The sequence below is a fragment of the Saccharomycopsis crataegensis genome, assembly GCF_037102585.1.
Source record: "Saccharomycopsis crataegensis DNA, jcf7180000000084, whole genome shotgun sequence".
NCBI classification, from domain to species: domain Eukaryota; kingdom Fungi; phylum Ascomycota; class Saccharomycetes; order Ascoideales; family Saccharomycopsidaceae; genus Saccharomycopsis; species Saccharomycopsis crataegensis.
In genome coordinates this window covers 3,488,262-3,511,988 of record NW_027043829.1, presented here as the reverse complement: position 1 = coordinate 3,511,988, position 23,727 = coordinate 3,488,262, and the positions used below count along the sequence as shown (strand labels likewise).

Below are 23,727 nucleotides of genomic sequence, written 5' to 3'. Positions count from 1 at the left end.
GTAAAATCGAGTGGGCAAAGTGCGGATACAGAGATTGATGATAGAGCAGTATGAGGTGAATGTCTATTGTTTTCTTCATCAAAATGGTTATGAAAGTCGGATGGTATCTGCAGCCACTTACTTGCTAGTAACAATATCATGCACCTATCATCCATCACCACTGAGCAGTTTTTGCTAGTCAGAGAAGGATCTAATAAACATACTAGTCTACAAATTGTAGTTGATTGAGCCTCTTCCTGCAAATGCGTTTGCCCTGAAACAAAATCCAGGATCCTTGACAACATTACTAATTTGGGAGGGCTTTCAGTGGTCTTTTAACTCAAATCCGGAAATTATGACAGAAGAAAGATGAAGGAGGAAATTTATTGTATGAAGAACCAATTATTTCTACTCATTCATGTTTCCTTCTTCCCTTCTTGTTTCTTCCCTCTGTTGTTTTTGGTTATCGCAATTTTTTTTTTCGTGCGGTTGCGGTGGAGATGGTGGGTGGAATCATGGGTATCACAAGTTGAAACATCCCGCATAATCGACACTTTAGGTGCAGGTCCTGTCATATGGATTCAACATGCAAAACAAAAAAAGGATGCACGATTGCACTAAGGATTGGTGGTTTTGTACATTCATTTGGCTAGAAGATCATATATATATATATGAACAAAAATACCATTGGAATTGGCTCATTATTCATATTTCTAGGTATTCTCTCACATTTATTTTTTCCACTCTTCACGCCCGTATGCCAACACAATGAACAGAGTTATTGGACAAGATTCTGAATATAAACAGCTGTCTCTTTACGAGACTGGTCTTAGCACATCTGGTACTATCAACAAAAAATTGCCACCATTACCAAGACACATAAACAATACACTCAAAGATTATACCTCACCTTTTGGTGTTGATACCCCTTCAATAGCCTCCACCACCATCGACTCCGTGGACTATTTGGATAGAAAGAATTCTTTTTCCAGTGATTGGTCAGGGTCTCTTGCAAGCACTATTAATGATGATTATGGAAGGGAAACCAAAGATTCTAACCTTCTGGTAGATAGATGTCGAGGCCAGATGGGTGCAGAATCAGAAAGGTGTGATAGCATCATGATTGCCACTGAGGCCATTGAACTGAAAAAATTGAGTTTTTTGAATATGGATTTATACCAAAAGGAAGCGGTTTCAGTTCAACCACAATATTATATGGATCTAGAAGCTTACAAAAGTGATCTACAGGCGTCACAAACGACTTATGGAAAGATGAAAGAAGTTTTCACCAAGAAAACTCTCATGTATGGATTGTTTGGTTTTGTCTCCTTCTCAACTACACTAATATTCACCGTCTTCTTGACCCTTTTCTTGCTAACTCAATACTTTGATCCGACTTCTCCAAGTTCTTTTTATCAGTATCGTTATAGTGTGTTGGTTTATTATGTGTATCTTATGTACACTAAGATTTACCAATTTGGTGTGGTCATTTCCACTCTTAAAACTAAAAGCAACACTCAAGTGTTTTTTTTGCTCCTTTATCTTTTCTTATTCACCATTATGGAATTACTCTTTACTACTATGATCCTTCTTGTGCAAAACGAAGCAGTTCAACTGGTGTTAGAGGCTTACAAAGAAAATGGGATTGATATTTTCCACGACCATGGTAAACATCCTGTTGCAGAAAAACAGTTCAGGGAAGATTTTTACAATCCAAAGGTTTATTGTATAACAATTACGGTTTGTACTTGTGTCTTCTTCGTCATTCAAGTTTTGATGTGGATTTTCTATATTGTGCAAGAATTCAGCTGGGATACTTTTAGAAAAACTGGGGCTTCAATTCGTGCTAGGAAGATCATTGAGGATGCTCAATTGACACATGCCTTACTAGTTATTTTAGGAGGTTTAATTCCTCCTTTTTTCATTTGTGCTTACATTGTTCCTCTTGAGAATACACCATTCTATGTTAATGGTTTGGTTTTAGCAGTGGCAACGCCATTTATTCTTGTTTTGAACGGATGGGCCTACAAGAAAAAAAGGTTTTCAGGATTGCTTTGCTCTTTGTGTTTCTATTGCTACTTGTTTTTCAATTTAGTTCAGATGCTCACGGTTTTAGAAGCTATCCAATATAGAGCAGCTATAATTATTCAATATTATTCTGCAGGATTTATATTTCTCGTTATTATTGCGATTTTCATCTTGGATTGCAAAAAATTGATACATTGTGAAATCAACTTAGAAATTTCTGAAAAAAATTTGAATGCAATTTATTTGACTGTTATTAACTTCACAACTTTCATGATTGGCATCCTTGAACTTGTTTTCTTTATCAGGTATGATTCTACGTCATACAAAAGCATCCAGTATGCAAACAATTGGATGATCAGCTACTTGTTTGGTTTTTGCTATTCTTTATTTCTAAGTGCCATTTGTTTTTTCAAGCCTGAAAGTTATATCAACTTCTTGGGTATTTATGTGGTATGGATACTCAATGGTCTAGCTCTAGTATTTCAATTTGCTAATATTATGTTTACTGTCGATGATGATGTCACGAGAAATATTGGTCAAGGGTTGCAGCTCGGATTTATTGGGCTATTGTCTTTGAGTTGCTGTCTTATAACTTGGCTACTCGCTCAGATTTTTAGAAACCACTCCACCGATGATTTGGGATCACACAACACTAATAAATTGAAAACTTCTCAAAAGAATGAAATCTTTGATTTTCAGGTCAAGAAGGAGCTTGGAAAGCTTCTAGAATACAATACTGCGTTCATTATCGTTTTCACTTACCTCATCTGCATTTTTTCAATGCAATTTGTGAGATACAAGACCGTTATATGGAGATTATCTAGCGAGCAGACTATCATATCCATCTGCATTACAATTTTGATGGTCATTATAAACTTCGTTAACTATTTTGTGATTCATAAAATGGAGCGTTGTTTGCTTGGGCTGATTTCTTCCGTTATTTTTTCTACAGTTTACATGGCGTATCATCTATACTCTCTAATTTATATTGGTACAAAATATTCAACTATCGAAAATGCTTCCTGGTTACCAGAAACAACTGATTTGAAGATTTCAATGAGTTTGTCCACTATTCTTATTTTGGCTTGCATTGCCAATATCCTGCTAAGTGGTCGCATCATTAAAGCACAAAGATCTTTATTGTACTAGCTCTTTTTAGTTTTTACATCCTTTCCAATATTTTCTTTGTGTTTTTTATTTTCATTTTTATCAGCTCAATAGATTTTTATACTTATAGACTCTTAATATATTTTTTTGATTTCGATATGATACATTTATCAATATTCTGAGCAGAGACTATGTATGTTAAGGTATATTTCCGCGAGCATCACGCACAAAATTTTTACAGATTTAAAAAAAATCCCCATCACATCAAAATATGTTACGCATTTCTTACTCTTTCTATTATATTATTTAAAAAATACATCGGAATACTAAAAGTATTTGAAATGGATGAAAGCTTGTATGATGAATTTGGTAATTATATCGGTGATGCCAATGATTCGGATGCTGAAATTGAGTCTAATAGCTCTGATGAAGATGTATCGAATTCTGAAAATGAAATAAGCGAAGATGAAAAAGAACAAGAGAAAGAATCGACATCAAAAGCAATAGTGCTTCATGAAGATAAGCAATACCATCCCTCAATATCCCAGGTTTTTAGTCCAGATGTCGAAGTCACAATACAACACACTGATACCCAATCTCTTAATGTGCCGTTGGTGAAACCTACCATAAACAAAAAGATTATTGTCGAAGAAAAGAATCTACCAGAGGTGAATTATTCGAGGGATTTTATGGCAAACTTGGCCCTTAAAACTCCAGAAAAAATAAGAAACATTACTTTTGTTGGTAACATGCATTCTGGTAAAACCACGCTATTGGATATGTTGATACTACAAACTCATCCCAGATTGATTGAGAAAAACAAGCATTTGCAAACCAAGAATTTCAGATCGTTACGTTACTCTGATAACCACAAGCTTGAAATAGAAAGAGGGCTATCTATCAAAGCATCTGCTGCAACATTCGTTGTTCCAGACATCAAGGGAAACTCGGTAATTCTTAATATAATTGACTCTCCTGGACATGTTAATTTTACTGATGAGTTAGTGGCGGCTCAAGATTTGGCGGACGGTTCCATTTTAGTAATTGATATCGTTGAGGGCCTAACCATTATGGATAAGTTGGCTATCAAGAATGCTATTGATAAAAATTTAGCATTGAGCGTTGTATTAAATAAAATTGACCGCTTAATATTAGAATTGAAATTGCCAGTCCTTGATGCATATTATAAAATTAAATATGTCATCGAAGAAATCAATCACTATATCAAAAGAGAATTATCGGAAATAACGCCCAATTATTCTTATCTGACGATTTTTTCTCCGGAGTTGAATAATATTGCCTTTGCCTCCGGCAAGTTACAATTTGCATTCAACTTAAAATCATTCGCCAAAAAATACGTAGAGCTCAACAAATTGGAGGGTCATATTGATATTGAGAAGTTTGGGAAAAGATTATGGGGTGATAGTGTTTGCTTCAATCCAGAAACAGGGAAATTTTTCAGAAAAACCGCTAGGCAATTAAGCCAAAAGAACTCATTTGTCCAATTTATTTTGGAACCGCTTTATAAACTCTTCTCTCTTTCCATATCCAAAGATCAAGATGAGCTAGCTGACATATTATATAAGAGATTTCATATTTCTCTTCATAAGAACTTGTATAAACAAGATTCTCAAGTGGTGTTAACTGAGGTTTGCAAGCAATTTTTTGGTGAGAATTACGGATTTGTTGATATGATTCAGTCTTCTTTACCTTCTCCTACTTTGACTGGTGGACATCAAGTACAAAGAATGAAAATCTCACCCGCTAAACTTAAGATCCTGAAGATGGTACAAGCTTTAATTGAATGCTCGCCTGATGGTATACTAATTGCTAATACTTGCAAATTGATCAATACTAACGAAGCTGACAAATTCTATGGATTAACCAGAGTTTATTCGGGATCATTGAAGGTGGGTCAAAAAGTAAAGATTTTGGGAGAAGAATACTCACTGGATGAGAACTCTGATGATTTCGTCGAATTTGAAGTTAAGGAGTTGTTTATTCCTGTTGCCAGATATAAATTCTCTGTTAATGAGGTGGGTGCTGGATCTATATGTCTTATTGGTGGTGATATCTCCCAAGTGGTTATTAAGAATGCCACTATTTGTGGTAATGACTTTGATAACACCGATGAACCCCTTTATTTGCTTCAACAAGTTAATCACATATTTGATCCAATTTTCAAAGTCAGTATTAAACCTGATCACCCTTCACATTTACCTGAACTTTTAAATGCCTTGCAAAGTATCAGCAGAAGCTATTCCGGCGCTGCAGTTAAAGTTGAAGAAAGTGGAGAATATATTGTTTCAGGATCTGGAGAATTGTACTTGGATTGTATTTTGCATGATATCAGATATTTGTACGGAGACAACTTGGAAATCAAAGTTTCTGAACCGTTTGTTCAGTTCCAAGAAACTATTAGTGAAAAGTCACTAGTAAAATTAACCATTGAATCTGTCAATGGTAAGAACTCTATTGGAATAATTTGTGAACCATTGGAAGAAGATTTTGTTAAAGATATTCAAAAAGGTCATTTCGATAATTTCAACCAAATGACAAAAAGACAGGTTGCCAAAACTCTTCAAGAGAAATATAATTGGGACTCTTTGGCCGCAAGATCGGTCTGGAGCATTGGATCGGAAAATGGAGCTAATGTCTTGTTAGACGACACTCTTTCTGACGAGGTTGATAAAAAAACTTTGAATACTTTGAAAGATTCTATTGTTCAAGGATTTTTATGGGCCATAAAACAAGGCCCGATTTGTGATGAAACTATGACCAACATCAAATTCAGAATCATTTCTATTAAATTGGCAGAAAATCTCTCAGATAGAAGCTCCGGTCAAATTTTACCTATGGTTCGAAGGGCTTGTTATGCTGCTTATATGGTGTCGACGCCGAGATTATTGGAACCGATTTATCAAGTTGATGCCACTTGCACGAAACAATCCACCGAGGCAGTTAAGAAGATTTTGTATAAGAGAAGAGGAGTCTTATCTGAAAATGAACCAATAGCGGCAACTCAATTGTACAAATGTATTGGATATCTCCCAGTGTTAGATTCTGTTGGGTTTGAAACAGATTTGAGATTACTTACACAAGGACAAGCTATGTGTTTTACCAGATTTTATGAATGGGGAGTTGTTAGTGGAGACCCATTAGATAAAGATGCCTTTATTCCAAAGTTGAAACCGGCATCTCCAAATTTTTTGGCAAGAGATCTTGTCACCAAAACTAGAAGAAGAAAGGGGCTCGGTGGTGAACCAAGTTTGGAAAAATACATTGATCAATCAACTTTCCAAAAACTCAAGCGCCAAGGGATTATTGAGTGATATTAGCTGCTTACACAAATGTATATTGTAAATTAGACGTTTATTTTGGTCAAAAAAAAACAACTCTCATGTAAGGAATCAAAATTATATACAAGTTAGCCATGGGTCCTTTATCTGAATTGCAAACAGTTATCAACGCGAACAGTGAAAGAAAATTATGGTACAACAAAGAAACAATGAAAGCAACAAATGTATGGGGAGGGGAGAGAAAAATGAAAGAAAAAAAAAGAAAGCAAAGGATTAAAAAAAAATCGTAAAGATGCAACTTATTACTCGCAATAAGAGAATAAAATTCATTCACAGTAGAGATTATCAACAATAGGCATGGATCAGTCATTCAGCCACTGCTATTCATTGGGCTCCTGGTGCATCAACAGCCCCCATCCCGGAGGGATTAATCTAATTATGAGAAATCTCAAGCTCCTAATGGTTGAGCGTTTGGATCATACATTGGTTGGACTGGAGGGGCCATCCATTTTTGCATAAGTATACCCGCACCTTCTATAAGACCCAACAAGATACCACAACTGATGGCAGAGTTTCTAGTATGTTTCCAACCACCTCTAATGGCCAAAGAGCCACCTGTGAAGAAACCGGCGATAATAGCGTTCCAAGGGTCTTCTCTTTTTCTAACGGCCTTCACTGCACAATCGTAAGTGGAGAATAACCCACCCCAGACACCAAAATTACCACCAACGACTGGGGCTCTTGCCTTAATGGCAGACAAAGCACCCAAACGTCTTTCACCAAGTGGAGAGTTACGGAAACCCTTAATACCGTGCCAAACACAACCACCAACTACCTGTTCTTTGCGTTAGTATATTTTGATGATTCCAGGCAACCCGAGAAAAACTTCCAAGATATGTCAATTACTCACACCCATAGCAAAAGCACCACCAAAATCACTGATGATGACCAAAGGGCAAGGGTCTCTGGTATGATCGGCTTCTACGTTGGACATTTTTTTGATATATTGACTATGAACACTGGTTTAAACTGGATTATATCAACGATAGAGGCCGATTAAGCTGAAAATTTTTTATAGTTATTTTGCCATCACCGAAAAGAAAGAAAAAAAAAAGGGACTCCCGTGGTCAGCGCTTACGTAATTGGTGGGGGCGAGAAGAAAAGAAAAAAAAAAGAAAATAAGTCAACAGATAAAATCCACCGCGGGACTGGAAATTAGCTGGGAAAATAAGTTCTGTCTCTAGTCTGTGCATCGAAGGGGTTTTTTTCAGGAGGTTTAAGTGTTGTTATATACATATATACACATTACTATGAATGTATCAACTTCAACTTTGGGAGCCAAGCGGAGAAGAAGAAGAAACGATGCGGGCGTTGGTGATCAGGAAAATGCAGCAGTTTTGCAGTTAGGTCCAGAGTTTACAGAAACCCAGATTGATCATGAGGGCAATGCTCAGCAATTGGTGGCTCTTAATTTTTCCGAGGCCAGAATTTTGATTAGAGAAGCCTTGAAGGAACGTAAGAAAGTCATGGACGCCAAAAATGGAGTGGCATCAACGAGCATTGCAGATGATGACGACGATGATGAAGTTATTGCTAAAGTAGCCCTTGCTCCTGGTGCCAACGAAGTTTTGAAGAAGACATTGGAATATCTTAATATATTTGCGAGATTTAGAGACCAGGAAACATGTTCGGTAGTAGAAAGTTTGTTAAAGCCAAAAGACTACGAAGATAAAGAAACTTCATTGCATCCATTTGAAATTGCCCAGTTGGGTTCTTTGGCTTGTGATGAGCCAGACGAAGCAAAAACTTTGATTCCAAGTTTAGCTGATAAGAAGAGTGATGAGGAATTATTGGAAGTTTTGAACCAGCTACGTACTTATGAAACTCCAAACTGATTAGCGTGGAAGTGGGTTCTTGGAAATTTAGTTATTTTGGGTAATGAGAGGAGCATAATTTATCAATTCCTTATAGTTTTTACATATATATTTTTTTTTTTTTCATTTCTAGGCTTCTTTTTTTTTTTCTTGTACTGTACTCTATCTTACTATTACTTTGTGCAATTTATAAATATTATAATATATTAAAGCACAGCACAAAAGGACCCAAAAAATCGTAACTAAAAAAAAACTTGTATCACTTAAGTAATTTACCTTTCCTTGGTTTGATAACAACTTGAACCACCAATCTTTGAACACTTGACCAAACGCTATCATCTAATGCTTTTGGCAACTTTCTTCCATATAAACATTGGTCAACTAACCACATTCCAACTAAAAATTCATCTCTGTTCAATGTTCCATCTTTCCTAAGGTCAACCAAACTCCATATCTGGGAAAGAATGTCATACGATAGGTTGCTTCTCCTCCACAAACTTCTAACAACGTAGCCATGCACTAACTGCGAGGGATGGTTGAGTTCTTGTGTATGTGAAGGAGCTTGAATGGCATTGATTAAATTCGAGTTTAAAATCACTGCTTCATTCTGATCTTGAACACTCATATCTTTTATTGTGCTTGTATCATTAATGGGCTTTCTCATCAAATTCATGTAAAGGCCTCTATTAGCAACCCAAACACCTTCATATCTTTTCTTTTCAGCCTCGGTAACAACCAAGGAATCATTATGATGCTTCCAAGGTTTGTCAGCGTTAAACTTCTGCTGATTATGGGACTTTTCTCTCATAGTAGTCTTAAATTCTACGGGTTTTTGGGCTCCCCTGATTTTTGAGTGTTGTTTTTGTTTTTGTTGTTCATCATCTTCGAGTAGTTGTTGCTCATCATCTTGTTGATTATGATAATATTGTGGTCTTGACATATCTGTATTAATATTATAGTAACTGACCTCTGACTTGTGACTTTTGTGGTCACCTCCTGATTTGAGTCCCAAATCACGTAACATCTTCTTCCCCTTTTTCCTAATGGTGAGCCTCGATTTTTTCTGAGAAGCGCTATAATCATGGTACCCCACTGAGGATGGATACTGTGGTAGCACCCTGTTGTCTAATTCTACTCCTTCAAGGTCTGATAAACAAGCTTCCTCTTCATCTTCATCTTTTTCTGGATAATGATTACTATTCCTATAGGTATTTTTCGATTGAACGTCATAATTATCAACCGGTTCATAAGACCTCATACTGGGTTGCCCAGAATCGGTATTGTTAAGAGACCTCTGCAGCGTAGTTTTCTGTTGATATCCGTTTGACACAATAGATGATGCATCTGATAATTCACTGTGGCTGGACCGTGGGATATTTAGCATGTTGTTGTTACTCAGTGACGAAGTGTCAAGTTGAAAACTTGAGCGCAATTTATTTGGAGGTGTTAAAAATTCGTGAGCACTAAAAGTAACAGCATCTGTACTTGCTCGTTTCAATTGAGTATCAAGTTTGAGTTTTGGAACAGATAACTGACTTAGAGATAGTTGGCTGTGGTTATTTGTTGAACTATAACATGGTGATGCGTGAAATGAGTCCTGGGTATCATTTTTCCTAACGTAGAATGTAGGAGGTGACATGCTTCTAACCTTAATTATTTTGGCTTCTGGATTATCCAAATCAGAAGAAGAATAATTATCGGATAAGCTGATAAAACTTTTGTTGTTTTTTAAATCCTCTTGTAATTTCTTGTTAGAATTACTAGCCTTTGTCATCAAACTTCTTTTATCGCATGTTGGGCCTGCAGACAGGCTTCTTAATTCGTTATCGAATTGGGTGTTGTGATGGTGTTTTAATGATTCTGAAGAGTGATAGTGGTTTAGGGAAATGCTTTTGGACTTCGTAAGGCCCCCTGGAGAAAAGTTTATATTGGAATTATTGGACACTGACGACACCGGGCTCAAAGGAGGTTTCAAAGATCTACTGGAATCATTAGATGGAGGCTGTAAAAAACGGGTATTCAAGACGTTTGGCTTGTGTTTGGTTTGTGTTGTTTGACGTGAAGAATCATCAGAAGCTGTTATTGCAGAGATCTTCTTGGCAGCAATGGCCGCAGCAGCAATGGCAGCCATACTCAATCTATTTGAATCGCTTTCAGTTTCATATTCGTCATTAATGAAGCCATTGCTATCTAGTATTGGGGGCGAATGCTTTGTCATATCGTAACTAGAGCCTTTATGGATAATGCGCGGCCGAGAATATGATTTGATTGGTATTGGATAAGCTACTGGGCTACTGGAAACCGTTGATGATGGACTCATGTCTGATCCCTTTTTCTTTTTGGGAGAGTTCAGGATAGCCACAGGCATTGAGGGTTGTGATGGTGGCTTCGGGTTCTTTTTGAGTGATTCATTTTTGCCATTTGACTTATTGAAGGTTGCAACTGCTGCCTGGGCAGCCAACGACGAAGCCGCACTAGGCGGCTGAGGACGAGCTTTTCTCGATGGCTTCGAAGAAAGACCAGAATTTCCAAACATCAGCAGCAGCAGAAGCAGCTTGTTTGTTAGAATCGAAGAGATGGGGTCTCTGGTTTGTACAACACAAAGTCAATAGGGCAATGATCAATATACAGTGCGCTTTGACTTCTCATTAATTATCACGTGATCATGAGAGAATCTGCTACTACTCTGTGATAGTATTTTCTTATATTTATTTATATTATATTTTATATGTTTGGATTAAATATTCTATTATATGTACTGGATAACTAAAGCTGAAGAATGGATCGCCTATTATTGTCATGCACGACATTGAAACAATCCTTCAGATACAATAACCTACAAAAGCTTAGCATATCCTTCAATATAAATGAGCTCCATCCCAGATAACTTTGGGGTGCTACACAGTGGTCTTGTTCTGTATTGACAAATAGATAACAGCATCTGGTCAAGTTGCTGTTACAATAAAGAAAGATATCACGACCAATGAAAATTTGCACAACTACTCTACTCAACTGGATTTTTGGCTGCCTATGACCCAAATTCCAAAAACAATGTGGCAGTTTATTGGGGTCTAGGTGCTAAACAGGAAAGGTTAGCTTACCTTTGTCAGAGAAGAGGGAGGGGGATATGGACGTTGCTGTAATAGCTTTCATCGATTGCTTGAATTCGACGTATGATTATTGCTGCGGACATCAAAGTATGTCAAAACCTAGGGATCAAAGCTCTTTTGCCAATTGGGGAGATAGATCTACGGGTGATTTTGGTTTAACATGCGATGCCGATGCCGATACAGCAGCCCAATTATTATATGATATGTTCAATGTTAAATGCAACAACCCCTTTGTTGTCAAACCATTTGGCGATACCATGATCGATGGGTTCGATTTAGGCGTGGGAAGTCAAAATTAAAAGGGCCAAATTGCTATGCTTAGGAAAATTAGAAGGCTTGCTCCCCACAGCTTGCCCACAGTGCACGTATCCAGATCCAAACCCTAATGATGTTATGCTTGATGGTGAAGTAAATTTGGATATTGCGCTTTTGCAATCCTAGAGCAATCCTCTTTGCAGTGTGATTTATACAACTTTACAAGGTGCCCGAGGTAACCAATGGCATAGCAACTTATCTTGAGTCAATGAGCAAGTTGGTACAAAATAGAGGGAAACAATATTTGGAGGATTTGCTGTCTAGGACGCAATTGTCGCAAGAGCCTTAGAGGACTCGACATTGGGCAGAAGTATGGATTATATTAAAGGCTTGAAGATGATAACAGCAGTGTTTGTGATAGTCGTTTTTTGAAAAGATATAAGCTTTGATTCAGCTTCATATATAAGCAAGGGCCCTAATGCTTATTCATTTCATTGCATATATTCTGAGAACTTGATAACTTTGTTTTACTTTTTGCTTTTTAACCTTTTACTCTTTTTTTTGTATCCACTAGAGACAGTGTCGATATTTTATTGCCAGTTTCAGTTATCTAATTTCACTTGCGTTCAGCTTTATGTTATTCGCAATGATAGACCGTTTTATTATATTCATTTGAGCTAGTGCTTCTAGAAGCCTGTAGAAAGACATTCCTTAGAAAGACATTACTAATGTCAGCTTTCTAAAAACAAGAAAAAAAAAAAAAAAAAACGATATTTCGGTCGCCATAATAATCTTCACCTCTACTCAGCTGACATTTATAGTGGATCTATCAAACCTCACTGGCTTCCCGTCACCGTTTAAAGTGGATTAATCCTTTGTTTGAAGCACGTACCCCATGAGCTGAAAAAAAAAAGTGAATAATTTTCGGCAGACAAACTAGTTTATGACAAAGGAGTATTACAAGATAGGCTAAACACCATGACTGATAGTTCCAAACTAGTGGAAAGTCAGCCAACCCAGGCTTCATCTCCTGCCTCTGGTGCCGCTAAAGATGCCAAATCCTCGACTGCCAAGGTAGAATCTAAGGGCTATAGTAATCCTGCTTTGAAAGCAATGGGTATTAACAGAATCAAACTTCCTTCAAGAAATTGGATGATCTTTTTGTCGGTCACTGGTTTGCTTGTGGGCGGTGCATTATATGATAAAAGAGAACAAAAGAAGAACAGAGATAAATGGATGAAACTTGCTGAAGAGTATGGTAAAGCCCAAATATCAACCAACACAACTCCAAGAAAAGTCACAGTATTTGTAAGCCCACCCCCAAATGATTACCTTGAAGAAAGTTGGAAGCTTTTTAGAAGATACATTAAGCCAGTTCTCAATTCTGGAGGAATTGATTTGGAGGTTCTTCATAGTAATACTCAAGGATCAATCAGAAACCGAGTGGCCGCTGACATTAGAAACTTGAGAAGAGAAATTGAAAAAAATGAATCTGAAAAAGCAGCGAAAAATGAGGGACTGAGAAGCCGGCTCAGTGATATAATTCCTGGATTTATTACAAGACCTTGGAATTCCGTTCATCAATACTTCTTATCAGAGGAAAAAAAAAAAAAAATGGCCGAAGAAGAGGAAACAAGACAGGCGCAAGCGTTCAAGAAACAAATGGAGAATCATAAACACATTTTGGGCATATACCTCAATGATTCAAACAAAGATCAAATGATGGAATCTCACAGTGAAGATTCTGACAATAATAAACCATTAAATAATATTGGTGGTGTTATATGTATTGGCAGAGGTACCTATAAAGAGTATATGCTTGGTCTCCATGAAGGTCTATTAGGTCCTCTTGAGAAACCAGAAAGAGTTGTTGAAGCCCAAGCAGCTGATGAACACAGAATTCTTGATCAAAAGAGAAAGAGAGATATTTCCAGATTGAAGAAAGGTGAAGAACTCAATGAACCAGACATCAAGACTGTCGAGGAATTGATGGAAGAAGTTAAAGCTAATCGTCAATACGATGACAAAAAGAGCTTCTTTGCACAATATGACAATCCAGATGATCAAGATGAAGAATACGGAGAATATGATTTCACTCGTGAACCTATCAAAGCGTATCTTTTGCCAAATGAGTATCGTAAAGAAGGAAAACTTGCCGAAGAATTCAAAAATTATATTTTTGAAGACAAGCCATCAGTCAAGATTCCAACTGACGACAATGTTCCCCCATACTACCAACAACCAATATGTGTGATGCCTGTCCCACACTTGTTAGGTTTTCTCACTATTCCAATGAAAATTTACCGTTTTTACAACAAAAGATACGTGGCGGATGAACTTGGAGAATTGTCATTTTCAGTGGTCCGTAATGTCGTCAGACCATTTGATGCTGAAAAGGATCTTGATTTGGCAGTGAAGGAAGAAGAGGATTGGCCAAAGAAGTGGTACCAAAAGAGCGTTGATAATGATAAGGATTGGGTTAGAGATTTGGCTGCTGATAAACGAGTTGTATCAAATTTGTGGGTTTATGATATTAACTTCAATAAAGATGACTTATAAATCTTATAGTGCTTTGCGTTTTGCAACTTTTTGTACATAATTTATTCTTGAAGCACTATTGAAACAAAATACAGAAACTTTTTGTTTATAAATGGGCTTGTAAAGAATCTAGTCACTTTTTGCATTCCTAGAAATGAATATCGTATATTACAATTAGAACTCAAGTTACAACATTATTTATTAAAATCTTGAATAATAGATTGTGAGAAAATTGTAGGTCTAAAAAAGATGTAATTTCAGAATAATACACTTCTAAGCATCTAAAAAGCAATGTGATTAGTTTTGAATGCTTTAGAAGATGCTAAACTGCTGACTGGTCTTTCAACAACCAACAAGTCATTGGTTTCAAAATTCCCAGTGAATAAAATAGAATTATACTTATTAGTGAACCAGAATGGAACGGATTTATTCTCGTTTGTATCAGTGTTATTGGTGACAACTAATTGATTGTTTTCGAGTTTAGAACTTTCACTCATAGTATTGGAGAAATTTTCGAGAGTTACTTCTTCATTTTCCAAATCATTCCCCTCCTGATAAATACTCAACCCATCATGCTTTCTTTTAAGACTACTTCTATTTTTCTTGTTCTGCAAATTGGCATTTAAATTAATAAAACAAATCCAATCGGCACCCCAGAACCAAATTCTTGAAGTGTCTTTAAGATCTGGGAAAATTCCAACACATTTGTTTTTCAAATTTAGTAATTGGTTTGGCAAGTTCTCAGAATTTTTCTTTGACCAGTTTGTCAATAACAAGTTTGAGTTAGAAGCATTGGTATCCAAAACACTTTGAGAAGTATTCTTTGCATCATCATCTTCGTCATTATCTTCATCAATTTCCATCTGTCTGCGGATGTTGAACTCATAAATTTTGTTTTCAACAGTAATCGCAATCAAAGTGTTTCTCTTGGTGAATTCAATGGCAGAAATTGAAGTTGACAATCTTGCCAATTCTACCACGTCTGATCCACCATTATCATCTATGAAAATCAAGTCCAAAGCGCCATAATGTCTTGAAACTGCTATCACCTTATCATCATCAGAAATTTTGAAGTCCTTAATATTACCAGCATGTCCCAATTTTGAGTCCATATCGACGATATCCGGCAATTCATACATAACGGTATCAAGAGAACCTTCGTCTTCGTCTTCTTGGGAATTTTGCTCGTAATCAACAATGTTGATTTTCATAATATCGTTTTCTGAATCAACAATCACCAAACTTGAGCCGTCGCTTGAGAATGTCACAATTCTTGCACCAACATTCTCTAATTTAGAACTAAGATACTTTAATTTGAAGACCTTCATGGTCTGTTGGGATTCATCGTAATTCAACTTGAAGATCTTGATGTTTGATAAGTACGCCACGGCCAAATAATCACCTTTAGAAGACACGGCGACATCAGATATGTTTTCTTCTTCGGAAAGAGCCAATTTGGACACCAACTTATAATTCTTCTTTGGTTGTTCACTGGTCAAAGTTTCAACCATAATGTCCGCATCGTTGAAGAGTTTCCAAATCTTAACAGTTTGGTCCTGCCACATTATAATCAACCTGTTTTGGCTATTTCTAATCAAATTATTTTGATATTGAGTAGTTATTGGTAGTTTTCTGTATATATTTGCGTTGAAAAACTTGATAGAATTGATTGCAATCTGTCTGTCGACACCACCAGAAACTAACAAACTCAACCCCTTGGATTCAAAGCTTGTAAGACTTCTAATATCATTAGAATGGTATAGTTTGCTTAAAGAATTTACCCACTGTTTTTTGTTGTTGCTGTTTGGGTTAGCAATTAAGTTGAAGTTGATGATTTTTCTGTCGACCCCGGCAGAAAATATTTTCTCTTGATCAAGATCACAAGTCAAACTCAAAATATCAGCCTTATGAGAATCAAAAGATTGTAATAATGTGAAATACTTCAAGTCCCAGATTTTTAGTGACCCAGTGGAATCACCACTTATAATTTGATTTTGCTTATCTAATACCAAAACACTCCAGACTAATGTGCTTTCTCTTTTTGTCGATTTATCCACTTTCATGCTGGCCACCAATCTGCCTCTGGTATTGGTATCCCCACTTATATCCCACACTCTAATTTTTCCATCTGCGCAGCCCCCAACAACCTGGGAATCACCATTGAAATCCACTGATAAGACTCTTGAATTCTGTCTTTGTAAAACCATGTCATGTTCCATAACCCCTGGGCCACCAGAAATGTCGACCAATACCACTGATCCATTATCGCACCCGACGGCTATCTTATCATTGGTTTTATTTACTGATATGAACCAGATTATTCCTGAGTTACAATCGTAATTTTTCAAAGGCATCCCAGTTTTCAAATCCCATTCAGTGATCACTGATGACCCGCCAATGGAAAATAATCTGAGGGATGTGTTGCTCCAAAATGACCAGGCAAGGCCTTCAATAGTTCTTCCTTTGCCTCCTTTCAAGATTTGTTCTTGGAACCATCCAAATCTAGGATTCCAAATCTCAATGTCACCATTATTTCTACCAACCGCCAATCTTAGATCACTTGGAGTCGATCCTTTGGTAGATGGATGACTAAACGCCAAACGTGTTATTGTGTGAGGAGTGAAATCCACAAATCTAGAACGATGAATATTCATTATTGCTCAAAGACAGGTGTAATATTGTTAATCTTTTGTTAGGATGGTTTGTAAAGGTCCGCTATAAATTTTCACTAAAAAAAAAAAAAAATGAAATTTTTTTTTTAGCTCTTCGCAGAAAAATTGCTAATCAGCAACCACTTGTTTCAACATGAGGAGAAGAGCTGCTACTACATCTTTATTCTATAAAACAACATCACATTCATCATTTGATTAAAAATTTAAAAATACACGCTATATAAGACCGGTTACAAACAGCAGTATGATATCCATGGATATAAATAAAAAAGAAAAACAAACTTAATCAAGTAACGATTAATAGCCAGTGTTACCAGAGTCCCCATAATCTGGGTTATCCAAGTCTTCGTTCATTTTTTGTCTGGTTTGGCTTCTGGTGTTTCTTTCTTGACCCCTCTTACTCATTCCAGACATACCTTTGCCCTTCTTCATGTAGTCATCGTTAGTACCTTGAGCACCGTATTGAGATTGGCTGTAGTCTTGTGAATCACCACCGCGGTTCCAGTCAATTTTGTCATCTTCACCAAGGTTTGAGCCACCAATGCCAGAGTTGTCATATCCACCAGATCCAGAGTTGTCATACCCACCAGTCCCCATAGATTGGCCCATATATCCAGAATCTTGTCTTGAAGAATCGTAGTTTCCACTACCCATGTTGTCTCCTTGGTTATAGTCTTTGCCAGACTTCTTGTCGTTACCAGAAAACTTATCAGATAACTTGTTCATAAAATTAGACATATTTGTAATAGAATTTGTTTAGTTGATAAAAAAAAGTTGCGCGCTTTCCAAATTAGTTAATGTTATTTCCAATCAACCAATAACTACTGACGAGCCAACAGAAAAGGCAAATGAGAAAACAAAATTAACATCTCCATTTATATATAGGGTTTCAAATATAGAATAGCAATGACCACTGAGAAAATATCAATACATCATCACCCTCGGTACCTCTTTCTTTTTCATTCTAGACTGTGCTGGTTTTTCTTGCACATTGCCGTCATCGGAGCCATTGTTCTTACTGTAGGGTGCCTAAAAGGAAAAAAAAAATAAGGGATCAAGAACAGTAGCAAGCAAGGCAAGTAAGGTGATTGGATAAAATCACAAAACTGCTAACAAGTAATTATATTAATTTCTATTATATCATCTTTGCTGCCGGTGCTGTCATCCATTTCGTAATCCGGGGCCGCAGCCTGGCGAATCATGATCCTGAACGACACAGATTGCTTTCAGGGGCGATTGTTATTTTTGACTACATGTGGGAAAACAAAGTTTTGCGTATCCACAGAAAACTAAGTACCTCTCACTTTACTATAAAGAGACACAGCAACTTTTGTTACAGAGGAAAAAGGAAAAAAAAAAAGTTAGTAGTGCGGTTATAGCAATATGTGTGCACGTGAATGTCAGGCGGTATAAAAAAAATTTTTTCTGATTTGTCTCTTCAAGTGGCACACACCAAATAACGCTACACAAGTACATAACTCTTCTTGTTTCAACAAACATTATCAATAAAAATGCCAAAGAGTAAAGGAAAAGGTGGTAAAAATAAGAGAAGAGGAAAGAACAGTGGTGATGGCCCAAAGCGTGAATTGATCACTAAGGATGAAGGGCAAGAATACGCCACTGTCACCAAGCTTTTGGGGAACGGTAGAGTCGAAGCCCAATGTTTTGATGATGTCAAGAGAACTGCTCATATTCGTGGTAAATTGCGTAAGAGAGTCTGGATGGGTCCAGGTGATATTGTTCTTGTGTCATTGAGAGATTTCCAAGATGACCAATGTGATATCATTGAAAAATATAGTATCGATGAAGCCAGACAATTGAAATCTTTGGGTGAATTGCCAGAAAACGCCAAGATCAACGAAGCTGGATTTGATGAAGAAGAAGAAGGTGATGCCGGTTTCGAATTCGGTGCTGACTCAGATGACGAAGATGAAGAAGAAGATGGTAAATTGGATGATTTGGACATTGATGACATTTGAATCAAGGGTTCGATTTTTTATTCAAATACGAGATTTCAAATAAGTCTAATTTGGCGTTTTTGATTCAATGATTCAGTATGGATGTGTCACTGTCTCGGAACGAGTTGGAAGTAAATTTTTTTTTATGATTGAAGGTGATCTGATCTTTGTTTCACCTTTTTTTTTTTTTTTCGCTACCTTCATTTGTTTTGTTTTGTTCCATATTTTTGGTGATCCAGGTCATATCTTTTTTATATTGTATTATTATCACTTCGATAGATTTTATCATTTTGCTATAATTTGATAGTAAGTTATGTCTTCAATTTAAAGGTTAGCACGCTAAATTTTGGCGATTGTTTTTGTAATCATAAGTGTTTGTACTTGTTGCTTGTTAATTTTCTGCAAAATATCTCAGGATTCTAAGGATTTCTTGATTCAATTTTTAGTTTTCCTAGTTTTTGTTCCTGATTGATGTCTGAATAGGGAAAAGCACATTTCTTTTTGGTGAGTGTAAACATATATCAGCAAAACATGAATGCAGTATCAAACAACGGAAAAGCAGAAGACAAGGGTGGAAAAAATAAAAGAAGGATGCTTATACAACTCTTAGATCATTAAGTATGTCAAAATAAGGATATAACTCTGAGTGGCAATGTAAATAAGCGAACTCCAAATAATGTAGAGCATGTCTCCCCACTGCCAATATATAATAGCTAAATGAAACCAATAAACGAAAGCTGTTTTCATTGAAAATTAATGATGGCTTACTTTATAATGGTAGCATATTGCACTTTTCAACAATAGTACTACAAATCCATGACTATTTGTTCTCTTCAAGATATATTTTCAAATTCAGTTGTGGTTTATTATTCACCATTCTCGTTTATTTTTAGATTAAGGAAACATATATGTTTTAGATTTATTCTTCATTTTTCAGTTAATATTACTAATTTAGAAAAGAACTCAACAAGAATTTGATTATAAATATCCATTCTCTTCCTCAGAAAAGGGAAGAGCCAAAGTTTGTATTTCACTTTTTTTTTCAACAAAATAATAACGTTGCTCCATTAGTCTCCTTATTTCTTCAAAAATCTTCAAAAAGAAAAAATCAACCAAAAAATGTTTAAGTTAATGAAACTAGTTCTCGCATTTGTATTTATTTCTACGGTGTCTTGCTCGTTGGTTGATATTTCCAAGATTTCTGCAAACCAAACCTTGGGGAAAAGAGATCCAAGAACTAAAAAATATAAATGGCTTGGAGCTCCTAAACCTTACGAATGATACCACAAAGCTGCTTTTTACTATTTGCAATTTTCACTTCGCTTATTTTTTTTTTCCTTTTGAAAGAGTGAGAAAGAAAGAAAGAAGGACTTTGACTAAAGTCTCTATCGACATTGCCAAAGATCGCTCATTTTTTGTAGCTAATTCGTTTATCCATTTGCTCAATTCAATTCTGCTTTTTTATTTTTATTTTCTATATGTTCGAGCAAATAAATGAAGTTATATTTTCTAATAATATTAATTCAAAAAAGTAATAGCCTCATTTTCTGTCTTGTGAATACTGAACAGAAGATCGGGGTACTCTTCCATTTCTGGCCATTGAGAGAAAGGAGAGATACAGAGTCAACACAGAATTTACAGGGACTATCAGGGTTCAAGCACCCGTTTCATATGGCTTTCTTATTCTGGTGAAGCCAAAAATATTAAAAATTGAGGTGACGCAAGAGGAGAAGATAGATGAGATCATTAACCCGCCATTTACTTGGTGCTAGGAAGACTAGCATCTCAACTGCTACCCCGTATTTGGGAAAATAAGGTACATCACCTTTTACCCCAGACTTTTTTTTTTATAATACACCCCCAACAACAGCTGTACACGAGACCAACGGGATGGATCATACCCTGTATATCCTGGTGCTCTTCAGCGAATATATGTTGTAACGCTATAAATAACAAGATATAATAATAATTAGTGGAAGCTAATTGCGAAATAAAAGGAAGAGAAGGACACTTATTCGTTTGGCTTTTGATTTATGCTTTTAGCCATTTTCAATTAGAACATCCTGCTTAGATTTACTCCGTTTGTCCATAGATTCACATTGCCTCAGAATTTTTAAACCCAGATTCTCAGGTACACACATATTTATAATATATATATAACCCCACACCATCTATCCTTCCAATTTCTTGATTACCATTTTATTTAATGCGCTACATTATTTTGTGCTATTGACCACATTTAAACCAACATACATTGCTAGTTAGGCTGGTACTACTTTCAATTATTGTTAATATTGCTATTGGCCGTTACTTCTCATTTATAAATAAATATTTTCTCACGATGGTATGTTTGTTTGAATTTACGAGAAATCGAATGATTTTTAAGAATTCTTTCCTTCTGTTTTCTGCTGTTTTATTTTGCTTTAACTATTCACTAAGTAAATTCTAACCATCACCATGTTTAGGGTTATTGCAATGAGTATACTTATAGTAATTCCAATAGTTACTACACAGAGGAGGGCGATTATTGTCCTTTCTGTCACGTCTACAACAAAATATGGTATCAATCATCAGAATCATTTGCAGAATACTTCATGATAAATAGGCACTTACAGCTTTGTTTCAACTGCGCCAACAAGAAGCTACAACGATCTATTTCAATTAGGCAGACCAAAAACAAGTTAGGACAGCTCAGGAAAAATAGTATAAGTTAAAGAATTGCTTATTGAAAATATATTTCTTTCTGTAGAGAATATCATTTTAATAAAGACCGAGTCAAGAAGACCCTGGCTGAAAAAAAAAAAAAAAAAGAAAAAATTTACGTCACCGCTCGATTCAATCACACTACACAAGCATAGGGGTGCACTAAAAGACATAACAATCAAGCCGGGTAAAATAATAGCAATTACCCCCTTTTGACACGCCGAAAACAGCAGTTAGGGGGTGTCAGCTGACCTCATCGCCCGGGTGGGTTATGACAACAACCAGCCATGGCTAGATAAAGGAAGCCATCTCGTTCCCTTTTCCTTTGATAGTGCAATTATTTTTTTTTCTTATCTTATCATTGCCACCCATTAGAAAGTTTTTATTTCTATTTCTTATTTTTTTTTGTTTGTATTTTGAGTGATAATATCATATTACTTTGTCCTTTGTCGTTTATATTTAATTTACTCTTTCGTTTATTTGTGGCAAATACTATAAAATGAAGTTTTCTACCCTTGCTAACTTGGCCATTGCCTTGTTGTCCTTCAATGAAATAACTGAAGCCAAGGTCCATAGTGCTAAGCTCCACAAAAAACCTGTCGACGACTCGTTCAAGGGTGTCAGTTATGAATCTCATCTTAGAGCTGTCCAAGAAAAATACATCAAACAGTTCCAAAAGGCTTACCCAGAAACTATCACAGTCTTCCAATCCCAAATCCCATTTGTTGACTTAGCTGCAAGTGCTTCTGGTCATGATGCTCCATTGACCAACTATATGAATGCGCAATATTTTACAACAATTAGTTTGGGTGCTCCTGCTCAAGAATTCAAGGTAATTTTGGACACTGGTTCCTCTAATTTGTGGGTCCCAAGCTCCGAATGTGGGTCCTTAGCTTGCTTCTTGCACACTAAATACGACCACGATGCTTCTTCCACTTATAAGAGCAATGGCTCATCTTTTGAGATCCGTTATGGTTCTGGTTCTTTGGAAGGATATGTGTCACAAGACACTTTGAGTATTGGTGATTTGATCATTCCAAAACAGGACTTTGCCGAAGCTACCAATGAACCGGGTTTGGCCTTTGCTTTTGGTAAATTCGATGGTATTTTGGGTCTAGGTTATAACACTATCTCTGTTAATGGAATTGTTCCACCAATTTACAAGGCCATTGATGCTGGTTTACTTGATGAACCACAATTCGCCTTCTATTTGGGAGACACCAGCAAGTCTGAAGATGGAGGTGTTGCCACTTTTGGTGGTTATGACAAAACCAAATTCACTGGTGATATCACTTGGTTGCCAGTGATAAGAAAGGCCTATTGGGAAGTTTCCTTTGAAGGTATTGGTTTGGGAAATGAATGGGCCGTCTTGGAAAAGACTGGTGCTATCATTGATACTGGTACTTCTTTGATCACTTTGCCATCTAACTTGGCGGAAATCATCAACGCTGAAATCGGGGCTACGAAGACTTGGTCCGGCCAATATTCTGTTGAGTGTGATACTAGAGCTGATTTGCCAGACATGACCTTTAACTTCGGTGGTCACAATTTCACTTTGACTCCATATGACTACACTATGGAAGTCAGCGGCTCTTGTATTTCTGCTATTACTCCAATGGACTTCCCAGATACCATTGGTCCATTGGCCGTTATTGGTGACTCTTTCTTGCGTCGTTACTATTCTATCTATGACATTGGTAAGGATGCTGTTGGTTTGGCTACTGCTATCTAAGCTGGGTTCTCCTTTCAAAAAACCATTCAATTAACTCTTTTTTTTTTACAATTTTTTCTTTCGTATTAAGAATAGATTTACTCTCTCTTTTCTTCTCTTGATAATGAAATTAGTTTTATAAAAAGGTTCATAAAAATGCCAATAACAAAAAAAAAAAAAGAATAGGGCACATTACATATTATTTTCATTTTTTCTTTTCAATTTTTTTCTTTAATTATATTACAAAATATAGGCTTATTTGGGTTTCAATTTCTTTAATGATGAGTTTAAGATATCAACGACAAATATGCAGTCTGCTGAGCTTTTGTTGACAATCAAAATAATTTTGCTTTCGCTCACAGGGCTTTTTTTAAGAACTGGCCCAAAGTGCCTTGAATCCTAATAATTCCATAGAAATGGTGATTTATATTACGAAGTTGCAATAAAAGGTGTCAGAAAAAAGGTGCCAAATGGCTTAAACAACAGAGGGCGC

The 23,727-nt window shown here is 36.3% G+C and overlaps 11 protein-coding genes across 11 annotated transcripts; 7 read left to right on the top strand and 4 right to left on the bottom strand. All coding sequences in view use genetic code 12, as the record gives it.

Moving 5' to 3' along the window:
* Positions 1-747: 747 nt before the first annotated feature.
* DASC09_044740 (uncharacterized protein) lies at positions 748-3,156 on the top strand (the record flags this gene model as incomplete). Its single annotated transcript, XM_064998073.1, has 1 exon — positions 748-3,156. The coding sequence occupies one exon, from the start codon at positions 748-750 to the stop codon at positions 3,154-3,156; it is 2,409 nt and encodes an 802-aa protein (XP_064854145.1).
* Positions 3,157-3,455: 299 nt separating this feature from the next.
* SNU114 (U5 snRNP GTPase SNU114) lies at positions 3,456-6,446 on the top strand (the record flags this gene model as incomplete). Its single annotated transcript, XM_064998072.1, has 1 exon — positions 3,456-6,446. One exon carries the CDS (start codon positions 3,456-3,458, stop codon positions 6,444-6,446), a length of 2,991 nt encoding a protein of 996 aa, XP_064854144.1.
* A 415-nt stretch (positions 6,447-6,861) lies between these two features.
* Positions 6,862-7,407, bottom strand: TIM17 (protein transporter TIM17; the record flags this gene model as incomplete). Its single annotated transcript, XM_064998071.1, has 2 exons — positions 6,862-7,248; positions 7,324-7,407. The coding sequence occupies 2 exons, from the start codon at positions 7,405-7,407 to the stop codon at positions 6,862-6,864; spliced, it is 471 nt and encodes a 156-aa protein (XP_064854143.1).
* Positions 7,408-7,723: 316 nt separating this feature from the next.
* Positions 7,724-8,308, top strand: RPB4 (DNA-directed RNA polymerase II subunit RPB4; the record flags this gene model as incomplete). The annotated part of the gene is made up of 1 exon (XM_064998070.1): positions 7,724-8,308. The coding sequence occupies one exon, from the start codon at positions 7,724-7,726 to the stop codon at positions 8,306-8,308; it is 585 nt and encodes a 194-aa protein (XP_064854142.1).
* Positions 8,309-8,546: 238 nt separating this feature from the next.
* Positions 8,547-10,823, bottom strand: DASC09_044700 (Irs4 protein; the record flags this gene model as incomplete). The annotated part of the gene is made up of 1 exon (XM_064998069.1): positions 8,547-10,823. One exon carries the CDS (start codon positions 10,821-10,823, stop codon positions 8,547-8,549), a length of 2,277 nt encoding a protein of 758 aa, XP_064854141.1.
* A 591-nt stretch (positions 10,824-11,414) lies between these two features.
* Positions 11,415-11,696, top strand: DASC09_044690 (uncharacterized protein; the record flags this gene model as incomplete). Its single annotated transcript, XM_064998068.1, has 1 exon — positions 11,415-11,696. The coding sequence occupies one exon, from the start codon at positions 11,415-11,417 to the stop codon at positions 11,694-11,696; it is 282 nt and encodes a 93-aa protein (XP_064854140.1).
* A 934-nt stretch (positions 11,697-12,630) lies between these two features.
* On the top strand, positions 12,631-14,211 carry TIM54 (Tim22-complex subunit TIM54; the record flags this gene model as incomplete). Its single annotated transcript, XM_064998067.1, has 1 exon — positions 12,631-14,211. One exon carries the CDS (start codon positions 12,631-12,633, stop codon positions 14,209-14,211), a length of 1,581 nt encoding a protein of 526 aa, XP_064854139.1.
* A 260-nt stretch (positions 14,212-14,471) lies between these two features.
* On the bottom strand, positions 14,472-16,844 carry UTP4 (small subunit rRNA maturation protein UTP4; the record flags this gene model as incomplete). The annotated part of the gene is made up of 1 exon (XM_064998066.1): positions 14,472-16,844. The coding sequence occupies one exon, from the start codon at positions 16,842-16,844 to the stop codon at positions 14,472-14,474; it is 2,373 nt and encodes a 790-aa protein (XP_064854138.1).
* A 315-nt stretch (positions 16,845-17,159) lies between these two features.
* DASC09_044660 (uncharacterized protein) lies at positions 17,160-17,600 on the bottom strand (the record flags this gene model as incomplete). Its single annotated transcript, XM_064998065.1, has 1 exon — positions 17,160-17,600. One exon carries the CDS (start codon positions 17,598-17,600, stop codon positions 17,160-17,162), a length of 441 nt encoding a protein of 146 aa, XP_064854137.1.
* A 773-nt stretch (positions 17,601-18,373) lies between these two features.
* On the top strand, positions 18,374-18,841 carry DASC09_044650 (uncharacterized protein; the record flags this gene model as incomplete). The annotated part of the gene is made up of 1 exon (XM_064998064.1): positions 18,374-18,841. The coding sequence occupies one exon, from the start codon at positions 18,374-18,376 to the stop codon at positions 18,839-18,841; it is 468 nt and encodes a 155-aa protein (XP_064854136.1).
* Positions 18,842-22,022: 3,181 nt separating this feature from the next.
* PEP4 (proteinase A) lies at positions 22,023-23,255 on the top strand (the record flags this gene model as incomplete). The annotated part of the gene is made up of 1 exon (XM_064998063.1): positions 22,023-23,255. One exon carries the CDS (start codon positions 22,023-22,025, stop codon positions 23,253-23,255), a length of 1,233 nt encoding a protein of 410 aa, XP_064854135.1.
* Between the last annotated feature and the right edge of the window lie 472 nt (positions 23,256-23,727).